The following is a 14,732-nucleotide window of genomic DNA, read 5'->3' on the forward strand; positions in this document are numbered from 1 at the left end:
AGATTTACACCCCCAGCCCCATAGCATTGACATTTTAATCCCTCTGCCTCATTTTTCCACAGAACTAGGATTACAGGCTGCCTGTACCACCATGCCTGTGTATTTGTGTTTTATGGGGTTGGTTGTTTGCTTAAACAGGTTTCCACCATGTATCCCAGGTTGGCCTGAAACTCTTGCTCTGCCTATCTCAGCCTCCCAAGTTCAGGGTTTACATCTCAGTGACTTCAGGTCCTCACTCAAACCTTTAGAACCAATACAGCACACTGGGGGCTTTGGCTGGCCCTCCAGAGCAGGTATCCTTCCATCGCTATTCGGTAGGGTCAGGGCAGAGGAGGGTAAGGTTGACTGACGCTCATTGCTCTGACAAGCCTCATGGTTGGGTCCTCCAGCCTCTTCTGGGCGTTAGCACAAGAAACCAAACCTGGTGGCTCCAAGGCAGTGATGCTGTCTGCACCGCCTGGCTTTCTCAACCCCTAACCACACCCGGTGATGCCCTGGTTCTACTACAAAGGACCCCACCTTTACACTTTTACTGTTACCCACGGGCTTACCCTGCTCAATGTCTGCATCTAGTAAGGAGGGTAGGAAACCAGGCCTGGCAGGTTTATTGTGGCTTTCCCAGCTGCAGGCGGGTTCTCAATCCCACACCCTTCGTTCACAGTGAAGCAGGGCTCTGCCTGCTTCCAAATTCCCCAGGAAGATCTTTCCTCTCTTTTAGAGGCATCGACTGGAACCCAGCTAAAGGACCGGAGCTTCCCTCCACTTCCACTCTCAGATCAAAGGGCCCTAGAGAGTTCCTAAGTGACTTCTGATGGTATAGCCTGCCCAGGATTAGTGAAGTAGAGACCCCTAGATCAACCAGATTCTAGGAAGGAAGAATTCTCACCCCTCTCCAATGTGGGTCCAGTGGCCTCAGGTGCAGGGCACACGGATGAGTCTCCCTTCTTACCCCACCCACTCCTTACAGCCTCCGGACCAGGTGCCAGATCTGCCAGCTCCTCTCACTAAAAAAAAAAAAAAAAAAAACGCGTTCACATCCTGCGGACCTAGGGAGGGCACTGGACCTGGGGGGAGTGCAATCTGGGATACTGGAGGGCTTCAGAGCAGAGAAACAAGACAGCTTCCATCTCCCGCAACCAAAGAAGCACAATCTGGGCGGGTCCTGGGAGTCTGTCCCTCCCAGGCCCCGCCTCCCTGCTCCCCAGAGCCCTCTGGCTGGCGTTTCCTGCCCTAAACCCGCAGCTGCGCGCTATTTAAGGCGTCCTGCGGGAGGCGCGGTCCTGCAGGATTCCCGCAGGCGCAGCTTCGGCCACGGTCGTCCCCTCTACCTGGGCCAGCCGGGCAAGCAGGCGGTGAGTTCGGGGAGCAGGGGAAACGGTTCACTCCACTGCGGGAGGGCTGAGGCTTGCTTGCCCCCGGGGTGCCAGACGCGACTGAAGCCTCCATGGGCACTCACCTAGCCTGCCTTTAACCAGCCTCTTGTGCTTAGCTCCCTTCCCTCTTTTTTTTTCAATGAACCCTTAAGGAGAGACCGAGGGCGCCCGGAAGATTACTAATCCAAATCCCCAGGTGGTGAGAAGAAAGCAGTATTTGAATGTAGGTTTGGTAGTACCTGCTTTACTTCTGGAACAGCACCCACACCACACATCACCACGTTTTTCACACACACCATGAGATGTTCTGGGAACGTTGGAACCTCCACCCAGCTATGGCCATTCCTTGCAAGGGTCTATCTAGAATGGCTGCAACAGCTTTGGAGGGAAGTGAGCTAGGACAGGCTCAGGTGTATTCACTATAATCGCAGGTGGTCCTTTTGGTAGACAGGTGGACCAAATGCCCTGGGCTCTGAGTCCCTCACCCCATCTTCCCTTACCCCCAGCCCCACCGGCAAGTGCAAAGATTCAAATGAGGCCCTCAACATTTTAAATGAGGTGTGGAAGATGGAAACGGGGACCCCTAATAACCATCTCTCCCCACCCCTGCTCTCTTGGGGTTGCCAGCCTTGAACAAAAGGGAGGAAGGGCATGGCACAACTGTGTGTGACCTTGGATAAGTTCCTCAACTGCTCTGTTTCCATAGGAACCTCTATTCAATCCACACGTCTTCGGGTTGTGGTCACCCTGGGGCACTGGCCTGTGAAAGAAAGCACAATGTGTGGTTAGGTTGGGACCCTAGCACAGGCGGACCTCCCAAGGGCTTACATCTGGGGGGGAGCTGAGAAAGGCTTTGTGCTGCCCTGCTGATGGTCCTCTGACCCCTGTCTCCCTGCAGAGAGAGGCCCTGGAAACATGGGCGACTGGGGCTTCCTGGAGAAGTTACTAGACCAGGTCCAGGAACACTCGACCGTGGTGGGCAAGATCTGGTTAACGGTGCTCTTCATCTTCCGAATCCTCATCCTGGGGCTGGCTGGCGAGTCAGTGTGGGGCGACGAGCAGTCTGATTTTGAGTGTAACACAGCCCAGCCGGGCTGCACCAACGTCTGCTATGACCAGGCCTTCCCCATCTCCCACATCCGATACTGGGTGCTGCAGTTCCTCTTCGTCAGCACACCCACCCTGATCTACCTGGGCCACGTCATCTACCTGTCTCGGCGGGAAGAGCGGTTGCGGCAGAAAGAGGGAGAGCTCCGGGCGCTGCCATCCAAGGACCTACATGTAGAGCGGGCACTGGCTGCCATCGAACATCAGATGGCCAAGATCTCAGTGGCAGAAGACGGTCGTCTTCGGATTCGTGGGGCACTCATGGGTACCTATGTGGTCAGCGTGCTGTGTAAGAGTGTGCTGGAGGCAGGCTTCCTCTATGGCCAGTGGCGCCTCTACGGCTGGACCATGGAGCCGGTGTTTGTGTGCCAGCGTGCGCCCTGCCCCCATGTCGTGGACTGCTATGTCTCTCGACCCACTGAGAAAACTATCTTCATCATCTTCATGCTGGTGGTGGGAGTCATCTCCCTGGTGCTCAACCTGCTGGAGCTGGTTCACCTGCTGTGTCGGTGTGTCAGCCGGGAGATAAAAGCACGAAGGGACCACGACACCCGCCCTGCCCAGGGCAGTGCCTCAGACCCTTACCCTGAACAGGTTTTCTTCTACCTCCCCATGGGCGAGGGACCCTCGTCCCCACCGTGTCCCACCTACAACGGGCTCTCATCCACTGAGCAGAACTGGGCCAACTTGACCACAGAGGAGAGACTGGCCTCTTCCAGACCTCCCCCATTTGTAAACGCAGCCCCCCAGGGTGGCCGAAAGTCCCCTAGCCGCCCCAACAGCTCTGCATCCAAGAAGCAGTATGTGTAGGGATCTGGGGCTAATGTCACTCAACAGAGCTGCCCAGAGGAGCACGCACGTGTACCTTGGATGCCTCTCTGGCGGTCCACTCCTCAAAGGCACCTCAGAGACAACTGGGCCAGGGAGGTGGACATTCGCTGGGCAGAGGACCTGGTCACAGATTGTTCTGGAATACCTGGAGCCTTGTGATGACCAGAGGACACTGGCTTCTTTCCAGAATGTGACTCTACCCAGACTGGGTCACAGCAGGTGGGAGTGCTCTTGACTAAGTGTACTGTGAACCCTCTGATCCTTTTCACCTGTTGCTGAGGGACCCAGCGCCAAGTTGACTTTCGAGCCTCCCCTACTAGACGAGTCACTGAACCCTGGGTTTTCATCACACCCCACTTCTCCTGGGAAAAGGCACTGATGCAGGCTGCTGGCTCAGCCTCGTCACCTGGACAGACACAGCCTGCGCCGGAACTGGCCCTTGCCAGGGGAACGGGTTGGTGTCTTGTTTTTCTCACTTCTAGTTCCACTGTTTATGATCCTCAAATAAACAGGACTCCATCATAAGTCAGGTGTGCACTGATGTTGTCATGGCTGTGGGGGCAGGGCGGGGGGAGCCAGGGGTGAGAGGCAAGGCAGTTATTTTGCACAGACTTGCTTGCTTTCTAGTCCTCTACAGCCCAGCTCCAGAGAGCACCCTAAGGCCTCAAGACTCAAATCCTTTCCCTCAGCACCAAGTCCCCATGACTCTCCCTTGCGAAACACCCCGGGGTACTAGGGTCTTTTCATCCCATTCCCACATCCTTTCCAATGTCCTGTTAATCAGCTGCTCATTAATCGGCCCAGACAGGCAGTGTCTCTTCCTGTCCTGTCCCATGCCCATCTGGTACCCCAGCCTGCTGTGCCCTGCAATGTGCCTCCTGACTAAACATTTGCTCCCAAGCATACCTGCCACCAAGGCTGTCCTAGTCTAACTAAAATTTGCCCCATGTGTCCTTCCCACCTCACCATGGGTGTCTGAGGACTTTTTTTTTTTTCATTATTTATATGTTCATTTTACATCCCAATTGCAGCCCTCCCCAGTCCCTCCCTTCCATACCCTTCATCCATTCTCTCTCCTCCTTCACTGAGGAGAAGGGGACTTCTCCCCCCACCCCCACCCACACCAACCTGTCCTGGCACATCCTCTCCCACTGAAGCCAGACCAGGCAGCCCAGCTAGGGGAAAGAGATCCAAAAACAGGCAACAGAGGCCGAGTCAGAAAGCCTGAGGATTTCTAAAAGGGGTGGGGGTGGGGGGTAAGAGTAATTGGTGTGTTTTCTAGTCTGCCTATGAGAAGGTGCAACCCAGGGGCCTACATCTTAGCTCCTATCTGTGTATCCAGACTCACTGGGGACCCTAGACGATGGCAGTGCCAATGGTCCTCTTTCTTTGTCACTCCCTGGAGCCTCTAAGAGCCTGACTGAAAAGGGTCAGAGCATCGGTGCATAAGGACTAAGCTGAGCTTCTGAAAGCTCACTGAAAGCTCATACCTGGGTCTTAAATTTAAATATTGCCCCCACGTGTGCCAGCCCTATGGCCTGGAGTCAATCGAGTCTGATCACAGTTTCTCTCACCTCTAAAACAACATAAGCAGGCTGAGGATGGTCTCACCTGATAAAGAGTTCCTGCATAAGCAGATCTCTGGGTTGGATCCCCAGTGTCACATAAACGTGCCGTGGAATTGGGTGCCTGTAATCTCACTCAACACTTGTGAGGAGAAAGCATGAGGGCTAGAAGTCCAAGGCCATCGTTTTGGCTCTATAGTAAGTTTGAGACCAGCCTCACCTTCTTTATGAAGGACATAAAATAAGTAAAAGCACATGGCGCTTGGCTCACGGGAAAAAAAAATTCATCCCATACTTTCCAGCAAGGCCTGGAAGATAACATCCGCTCTCCTCCAGGAAGCCTTCCCTGATTTCATCAGTGATGGCCACTACCTCTCAGGGTCCCAACCACTGTTCGGAACACATCTATCTCCATGAGTCTACATGTTTTCACAGAGACTCTTGCATTTCCCCCAGAGACCCAGATCTCACAGTGAACTGAGAGACAGGAAGTGGGCCCAAAGAGGCAGGTCTGTATTAGAAGGTCTGATCCAGGAGGCTGAGTCCCTTCTCGGCTGAGAGGTCAAAGGTTGTAGGCTGTCAGAGCCACCCCTATCCAAGGCCCTGGGTGACTGTTTTCCATGCCCTCTCCCTGGCCTACCTTGGAAGGGTGACAGAAGTTTAATGACCAGACTGAGCGCTCACATTCTCTGGAGTTGATGTGAGGGCTGGGGTGAAGCTGTACCTGGAGAAAACTGGGGATTTGGGACCTCTACTGGCAGCTACACAGACACAAGGACAAACCAGCTGAGGGTGAAGGCTGGGCAGAGGGGAAGGGCCATGTGCAGACTTTGCAATGAAGATCTTGGAGGGTTCCATCCCACCTGCCTTTGACTGACAAAGCCCCTGTAACCATAGTACCAAACTGCTGAGGAACGGGGGCTGAGACAGTTGAACGCATCCTCTCAGTGCTGGACCCTGGAGGTCCAAACTTGAGGTTTCTGAGGGCCATGGGTGAGAATGCCCTCACAGCGTTCCCTTGGTTCCTAATAGTTTTTTGAGCATCTTCGGCTCTTCTAGAAGCATCACCCCCACCTTCTTAGGCCGTTCTTGATCATCTTTCTTCCTTCTCCTCCTCTACCTCTCGTGTGTGTGTGTGTGTGTGTGTGTGTGTGTGTGTGTGTATGTGTGTGTGTGTGTGTGTGTATGTGTGTGTGTATGTATATGTGTGTGTGTGTGTATGTGTGTGTATGTGTGTGTGTATGTATATGTGTGTGTGTGTGTATGTATGTGTGTGTGTATGTTCACACATGCATTCATACTGAACTCGATCCAAAGATGTCACTTCTATTTGATTATTCTGGGAAAGACCCTATTTCCAAATCAGTTTACATTTTGGAGCCTGGGGATGATGACTTCAGCATGTCTGTGGAGGACACAATTTGACTTACACCGATACCCTTCGGATCCCCTCACTTCCAAACAAGGGACGCTAAGGCCTGGAGAGTGTTCTGGCAGATGCAAAGCTCAGTGGGCCTGAGGATGTGGCTGGGTAGTAACTTTAACATTGTTTCTTTCCTTTGTCTCTCTCCTTCACTTTGCCTCACGCCCCCACCAGCCCCTCCCTCCACCAAGACTGACAGAAGCTCTCAGAAAGAGCACCTTCTAGGGTTAGGAGACCCGGCTCCCCACCCCACCCCACCCCACCCCCGCCCCACCACACAAACCTGTCTCTCACACTCTGTCCATTCTCTAGACCTCAGTTTCCCCGCTGAGAAATGACTGGGTTGGATGAGAAGCGGGATACTCAGACACGAGGAATGATGCACAGAAGACTTCGTCACCATGTCTGGCCTAAAGCTCATGAGTGATGTGTTATTTTTTCATGAATCAGAATAGACTCAATGTTATTTCATAAAAGGATAAATTCCAGCCACTTGGATTCAGCACTGCCTTCCTGGGTAGGCAAGAGAAGAACAGGGTGATACGGAGTCCATGCAAACAAAGCAGGGGGCTGTGTCACGCTGGGCATCACACTGGGCGATATCAAAACTTCTTCCTGATCTAATGGTGCCGGCTCACTGGCCTCTCAGTTGCTGACCTCAGGATCCTTTTTCTTGTTTTTCTTTGATTTTTTTGTTGTTAGTTTGGCTTTTCTTGAGAATGGGTCACTCGATAATCCAGACTGTCCTGTACAGAACTGAGGATAAAGAAACACGTGTAAAAATGCCACAGTGAAACCCACTATTGTGTATGTTAACTTCAAAGACAAAAGATAGGGCTGAACATGGTAGTGCCTTTAATCTACACTCTTCTGGCAGAGAGGAGCAGATCTCTGTGAGTTCTAGGCCAGTCTTCTCTACATAGTGAGTTCTAAACCAGCCAGATCCAGTGCCAGCACCCACATCAGGCAGCTCATAACTGCCTCTAACTCAACTCCAGGATGACATCTTCTGGTGTCCACAGGCACTGTGCAATTGCAACAGCACACACACACTCACACACACACACACACAAAACCACATAGACCGACAGATAGATAGATAGATGATAGGTAGGTAGGTAGATAGATTTTAAAACTGTTTCCATATTTTTTCATGCTTGTGTTCAAATAAAATCTGAATAACACTGTAACAGTGTGGCCACAGGTCTGTGTTCTGCCTTTTCCACTTCCCTTGAATCACCAGCCTCCCTCACAACCTTAAATGCCTTTGGAGACACCGGTTAGGTCACGGGCTGTGGGTTGCTCCTCTCTAGGACTTGTGATGCTCCGCTTGTCTGTGCTAGATACACTGTGATGCAGGCACTTTACAGACGGCTTTCCCAAGTCCTATTTCTTTGAAAGAAAGATATTCCAAGAAGTGAAATGAAAGAAAGAGTCATAAGTTAGTAAATTGTAAACTGAAAGAAATTTAGGGGCTTTCTCTCTGGAAATGAAAGGAAGTCATTGTAGATGTCCAAAAATATGGACATACCCTAATTACAAGAAGGGACAGCAGTGACCTCCAAGTGGGTGGAGATGGTGCTGTCTAAGAGGAGCCAAGGGAGCCAGACCCATGGGTCCCCTAAGGAAACTGGACATTCATTCTCTAAAGGGAATGAAGCCAGGAGAAACACCCTGCCTATGAGGACATGAGGGGACAATGTGCCAAACGGGGAGACGTCCCCACTCCAGATCACAGAACATAAAGGCTAAGTCTAGCCTGGAGAGTGCAGAAGCCAGCTGAGACACTCCTTCTCAATGACTTGACGCCTTAGCAACCCACCTGGCATCTATCTTAGTGTGTAAGATCAGGTGACCTGATACTTTATCCCCTAAATAACTTACAGTTCCGGAAGTAGTTACTGGGTAACCTTCCTGCATAGATGTGTGATGTCAGCAGTAGTGTGTGTGTGTCTGTCTGTCTGTCTGTCTGTATGTGTCTATCTGTGTATGTGTGTGTCTGTGTCTATCTGTGTATGTGTGTGTCTGTGTCTATCTGTGTATGTGTGTGTCTGTGAATATCTGTGTATTTCTGTGTCTGTGTTTATGTCTGTGTGTATGTCTGTGTGTATGTGTGTGTGTGTCTGTGTCTATGTGTGTCTGTATGTTTAAGTGTCTGTGTGTGTATGTGTGTCTCTGTGTGTATGTGTATTCTGTGTGTATGTGTGTGTATGTGTGTATGTGTATGTCTGTGTCTATGTGTGTGTGTCTGTGTCTCTGTGTGTGTATATGTGTCTCTCTGTGTATGTGTATGTCTGTGTCTATGTGTGTGTATCTGTGTGTGTGTGTGAGAGAGAGAGCTTCCATTTATTTATTTGTGTGTGCACGCACACACATGTGCACATATATGAGTTGGGGGAGACAGTCCTGCCAGAACTAGCGTGTGTCTGTCAAAGGGCAACTTACTGGGAGCTGGCTCTCTCCTTCCACCATGTGGATTGCAAGGCTAGACCTCGACTCACCAGCCTTGGTGGCAAGCACCTTTACCATCTGATCCGTCTGGGCAGCCCGTTGACCAGACAGATAAACAATAACGTGTAAACAAGAACTCGGCCTCACCGAACTGCCATTGTATCCGCCCCTCTTGCTCTCTTCACTAACATGAGCTGTTGGTGCATCTAATAAACATCGGGCTTCGTCTGACTCCCTGAAATCTCCAGAACAAATAACAGGCCTATTGGAATGGGGGTCTAGGCGGCCTTATCTCACCGCACCACATATCCTTGCTTTGTTCAGGTTCAGCTAAAGCCCTAAATGAAGCTGTTCCCTGGCTTCTGTGCCTGCCCTATGGGGAGGTTCTGAAACCAGGGCCTCAGCTAGTTTCCAGCTGAAATCCTGGAGGCTTCCACGAGTAACCTGTCATGGGCTGCTGGAGCCTGAAATTCAAGCAAGAAAAGTGACAACACCCGCAGCAATTAGGCATTATCACCCTCACTCCGCTCACGGATCCTACTGACAAGAGCTGTCCCCTTGAATCTGGACCCTGTCAGGCAGAGCATGAGCTAAGCCTCCCTATGCTAAGTCAGATTTACCCCGTGTCTGAGGAATCCAAGGAGCTCCACTCACTTCCATGGCATCCCTGGTGGAGACCTGAGGGCTGGGTTCTCAGTCTGTGTGGTAGAGGGTTGCTCTTCTCAGAGGAAGGGGCAGGAAGGAGTGTGTGTGTGTGTGTGTGTGTGTGTGTGTGTGCGTGTGCACATATATGTTTAGTACAGGGTCTCAACCAGGCTGTGGTGATGCACACCTTTAACTCCAGCACTTGGGAGGAAGAAATTCATAGATAAGGCTTTAACAACACGGAAAAGGGCAGCAGGCAGGAGTATATATCTTAGGAGTAATAGTGTAAAAACTAACAGGCTGGGAGTCCACTCATCGGTAAGAGCGCCTTCCTAGCATGTACGAAGCCGGAGGATCAGAAGTTCAAGTCCATGCTCAGCTACCTAGTGAATTTGAAACCAGCCTGATCTATACGAGACCCTATCTCAAAAATGAAAATCAAATGTCACATGTCACATGCCTTCACCCAAACACCCTCAAAATGGAATCATGTCTAAATTAAAATGCAAGAGACATTAATTTCATTGTGATCTTCAATTAGGCAAAGATTTCGTTTTATAGTAAATTGAATTTTCTGAAAATAAAAAAAAGTGAAATAGACCTTCATTAAATTTAATGTGATTTGACAGAGGCCTGCAATGCAGGTCTGTTATACCTGCTGCTCTAGAGGCTGAGGGAGGAGAATAGTAACTTCAGGACCAGCGTGGGCAACTTACAAAGACCTTGTCCCAAAGTAAAAGTTAAAGACGCCGGATGGTGGTGGCACATGCCTTTAACCCCAGCACTCAGGAGGCAGGGGCAGGCAGGGGCAGGCAGGGTTCAAGGCCAGCCTGGTCTACAGAGCGAGTTCCAGGACAGCCAGGGCTACACACAGAGAAACCCTGTCTCGAAAAAACAAAACAAAACAAAAAACAAAAACAAACACCAAAGGGTCTCATGTGCTTTAGGCTGGACTCCAACTCACTCAGGATGACTCTGAATTTCTGTTCCTTCTGCCTGTATCTCCTGAGCGCTAGGATTAAGTGTAGACCATCATCATGTCCAGTTTATGTGGTGCTGAGAATGGAGTCCAGAGCTTCACAGATGCCAGGCCGGCCCTTCACCAGTATGCCAGCATCTACATCCCTAGCCCTCGTTTTGCCTTTTGAGACAGAATCTCAACAGGTAGCTCAATATGGCCTTAAATTCAAAATCCTCCTGTCTCAGCCTTGTAACTGCTGGAATTATAGGCGTGCAGCAAATATCTATTTCAAAAAGACTACATAAGCTGGCAGTGTAGCGTTACCAGCAGAGAACCTATCTAGCATGTCCAAGGCCCTGGGGTTGATCCCCAGAATCAGGGACATATGGACGAAATAATAAAACACTGGTCATCGGTGGCACGGGCCTTTAATCACAGCACCCAAGAGGCAGAAGCAGGTGGATCGCTGTGAGTTCAAGGCCAGCCTGGTTTACAGAGGGAGTTCCAGGACAGCCAGGGCTACGCAGAGAAAGCATGCCTTGAAAACAAAACGAAACAAAACAAGCAAAAAGAATAAACACTTCATCCTTTGCTCCACATCACTTTACAGAATGGGGAGCAGGAGAACAAGCACTCATAGAGAGCTGAAGTTGTAGGGACCTAGATAACTGGCCTATGAGCTAAGTCCAGGAACCTCAATTAGCCAAGCTTGGCCATGACCCAGGGAATCTCTAAAACCAGAAACAGGAACTCTCCAGAGGCCAGAGGATGAATCCCGGGAGGCAGAGCGAGGGCCACAGACAGGAAGCCAAGCCCAGTGCAAGGCTCATAAAGCTTCCCCAGTGGGGCTGCCCGAGACCCACGCTAAGATCAGGTACAAAAGCCAGGTTCTAACCATGTGAGGAGCAGCTTTGGCTCACCTTGGCTGATCTCTACCAGGGGCAAGGCATTGAGTCAATAAGATAATAAGCTCAGAGGCCCCCTGAAGGACAGAGAAAATAACAGCAGGGTTTCTCAGAGGCAAACCTGCTTAGAGTAAAGAGAGGATAGTTTCAAGACTGAGAACTCTCTACAGCCCCAGCCCCAGCCCCAGCCCCAGCCCCAGCCCCAGCCTCTGCCCCTGCCCCTGCCCCTGCCCCAGCCCCAGCCCCAGCCCCTGCCCCCGCCCCAGCCCCAGCCCCAGCCCCAGCCCCTGCCCCAGCCCCTGCCCCAGCCCCAGCCCCTGCCCCTGCCCCTGTTCCTGCCCCAGCAGAACCCTTGACATCATTTTCCAGTGGCGTTAAGCACACTTAGATTTCAGTCTGTATGAGGTTTTGCTTGTTTGTTGAGAGAGTCTCGAGTAGCCCCGGCTAACTTGAAACTTGCAAGGTAGCCAAGGACGACCTTGAACTTCTGATCCTCCTGCCTCTGGCTCTCAAGTGCTAGGATGGTAGCTATGTGCTACTGTGTCTGGCTTAATCACGTGTGTTTTATAAAGGCATTCAAGAGCTGGAGAGATGGCTCAGTGGTCAAGAGAGGACCCAAGTTTTGTTCCCAGCATGGGTGTTGGGCACCACAACTCCCTTGTGACTTTGACTTCAGCTCCTGAGGATCTGAGCCCTCTTCTGACCTCTTTGGACAATGCACACATATGCATGTGCACATGCACACACATAATTTTAAAATGAAATAAAATCTTTAATTAAATAAAAAGAATTCCATGGGGTTCGGGCCATAGCTTAGTGATAAGAGTTCTTGCCCAGCGTATGTAAGGCCCTAGCGCGCACATCCACTACTCAGCATAGGAAACATGGAAGCACTTTTGCACCTCTACCAACTCTTTAGTGTTCAATATGCCACAAGCCTCCAAAAATGCAGCTAGCTCAGGCTTCTCAGCAGCTGAAAGTCTTTGAAAGAAGTCTGCACACCGAATATTGATGCCCTAGGTGTCCGGGCCTTATTTTCTAGTCCACAAATTTCCTCAAGTCCCCACTACGAATCTCAAATGCCTGAATCAATCCCTACAAATGGCAACATTTTGCGAACCGAGAACATGGGTACATTAAAGTTGGTAGAATTTAGGTGAATTGGACTCAGAGAGATTCTGACAGAGCCCAGGAGACATCTTTGCAAAAGAATGATGCCTGTGAGCTTGGGTTTCCAGAAGACAGAGAAGGATGGACAAGCCCCATTCCATCCCCAGCCAGTTTGGACTGGAACTTTAAAGCAGTGCAGGAAGCACAGGCCAGGGACTCAGGAGAGAAAAGCAGGACGGATAGGGGCACACAGGGGTGGCAGACAGGGAGCCATCCCATAGGAGAGAATTACTGTCCCTGGGGTGACAGTTGTCACGGAGACATCTGATCTCCTTCCTGCTGGGGGTGGGGGTGATCCTAAAATAAGTTGGAGGCAGGACAGACCTCCTACAATGGAAGCCAAAGATGATACATCTTCCTGGAACTTAGGTGTGACCATGACTTCTGTTCAGCCAATCCGTGCTGCCACCAAGACTATCCAGGAAAGGCACAGAGTGGGTAGAGAAAGCACAAGAAGATCACGTCCGGGGACCACAGACTCCAGGAACAAAGCAGGATAGGGTCAGCAATAGCCATCTCTTCAGCCCCCAAGATAACTTCATAGGAGACAAAACCAAGATGATCAAATGTGTTGGATTTTTAGAAATAAAGACTGATATAAAAGTGAATGCTGAATAGCTGGGCGTGGTGGCACATGCCTTTAATCCCAGCACTTGGGAGGCAGAGGCAGGCGGATTTCTGAGTTCGAGGCCAGCCTGGTCTACACAGTGAGTTCCAGGACAGTCAGAGCTATACAGAGAAACCCTGTCTCAAAAAACCAAAAAAAAAAAAAAAAAAGTGAATGCTGAGGTAGGGAGAAAGAGAGATCCAGAAAAAGAAAAGGGCCGGCTGGTGACAGGACCCCTGAATCCTCCTGCTTTTATAGAAACCAGTGTAGACCAGGCTGACCTTGAACTCGCAAAGATAGTCAGTCAGCTCCTGCCTCCCATGTGCTGGAACACTCGAAGGTTATTTTTTCTTTTCTTGGGCTTTTTTTGGGGGAGGGGGGGTGTTTGGGTTTGTTTGGGTTTTTGACAAGGTCTCATGAAGCCAAGATTTACCTGGGACTCTCTGTCATGTGAGGACAGCCTAGACCTCCTGATCCCTCTGCCTCTGCCTCCGGAGTACTGGAGTCACAAGCATGAACCACCCTCTCTGCTTGATTGTATATACTGCAATGCCGGTTTTGTTTGCTTGCTTTTGTTTCTGTCTTTGTTTTTGAGACAGGGGCTCGCCGGTGTAGCCCCGGATGTCTTAGAACTTCCTACCTAGAACAGATTTTCTTCACACTCACAGAGATCCACCTGCAACTAATTAGAGCATTGGGATTAAAAGCGTGAGCGCCACACGTGGCCCGTTACACGCTTGAATTCTGATGCACGAACACTTGAGGCCAAAGACGTGGAGACAACGTGACCAGGAGTCACTCCTAGACTAAACTGTTAGAAGCCTACAGAGCAGCGGCTCGCATCCTTCCTAACGCTGCTGCCCTTTAAAACAGTTCCTCGTGCTGTGGCGACCCCCATCTATAAAATTATTTTGTTGCTACTTCATAACCGTAATTTTGCTACTGTTATGAATCATAATGTAAATATCTGGTAGGCAGGATATCTGATATGCCACCGCATAGGGGTTGCAACCCACAGGTTGAGAACTTCTCTGAATGCACAGGGAGTCGGCACTCACCTGTAATCCAGCGCTGAGGAGTTTGCTGTGAGTTTGAGGCTATATAGCAAGACACTGTCTCAAAAACTAAAATGAAATTAAATTTAAAAAGGAGGAGCCACCTCAGGCATCTATCTCAGTTTGTCCTCCCTCGCCTCTGCAGTCTTGCAAAGACTCCTCCTGAAGTGGAGCTACCAAGCTGACTACAGATCTGCAGGGAGAGGGAGACATGCTCACACGGGTGTTAAGCTGTGATGGCAGAGATAGCTCCTCGCAGCTGCTCTAGCTAATCCTCAGACACAAGGAACAGGTGGTTTCTCTTCTAGGCCACTGGTTGTTTGGAGGGGTTGGGTAGGGTGTTGTTACATGGTGATGGAAAAGGTCATAGCTATGAACAAGCAGCATGTTTAAACGTATTAGAAAAAGAAAAAAAGCTAATAGCTCAGTGGTAGAGTGTCAGCTAGTGAGTGCAAGGTCCTGGGTTCAAACCCCAGAACCACCACCAAAAATAACTCTGGTAAGGAAAACAGAGTTGTACATTTACAGAGAGGACTAAATCAAAGATAAAAATTTTTAGGAGTTATTGGAATATAAAACTGATAGAGATTTGTGCTTTAACTCACAAACAACTATGAAACGCCTCTCCAGATAAGATAT

The 14,732-nt window shown here is 50.3% G+C and overlaps 1 protein-coding gene across 1 annotated transcript; it reads left to right on the plus strand.

The window, feature by feature from the left end:
• Positions 1 to 1,271: 1,271 nt before the first annotated feature.
• Positions 1,272 to 3,836, plus strand: Gja4 (gap junction protein alpha 4). The gene is made up of 2 exons (XM_021160828.2): positions 1,272 to 1,352; positions 2,272 to 3,836. The coding sequence occupies exon 2, from the start codon at positions 2,289 to 2,291 to the stop codon at positions 3,288 to 3,290; it is 1,002 nt and encodes a 333-aa protein (XP_021016487.1). The 5' UTR covers positions 1,272 to 1,352; positions 2,272 to 2,288; the 3' UTR covers positions 3,291 to 3,836.
• The last annotated feature ends 10,896 nt before the right edge of the window (positions 3,837 to 14,732 follow it).

This window comes from Mus caroli, unplaced genomic scaffold (genome assembly GCF_978045245.1).
Source record: "Mus caroli unplaced genomic scaffold, Mus_caroli_1 scaffold_6, whole genome shotgun sequence".
In the NCBI taxonomy this organism is placed as follows: Eukaryota; Metazoa; Chordata; class Mammalia; order Rodentia; family Muridae; genus Mus; species Mus caroli.

What these genes read in the sequence shown, in the direction of transcription:
- Gja4 (XM_021160828.2), top strand. Translation starts at nt 2,289, where the DNA reads ATGGGCGACTGGGGCTTCCTGGAGAAGTTACTAGACCAGGTCCAGGAA.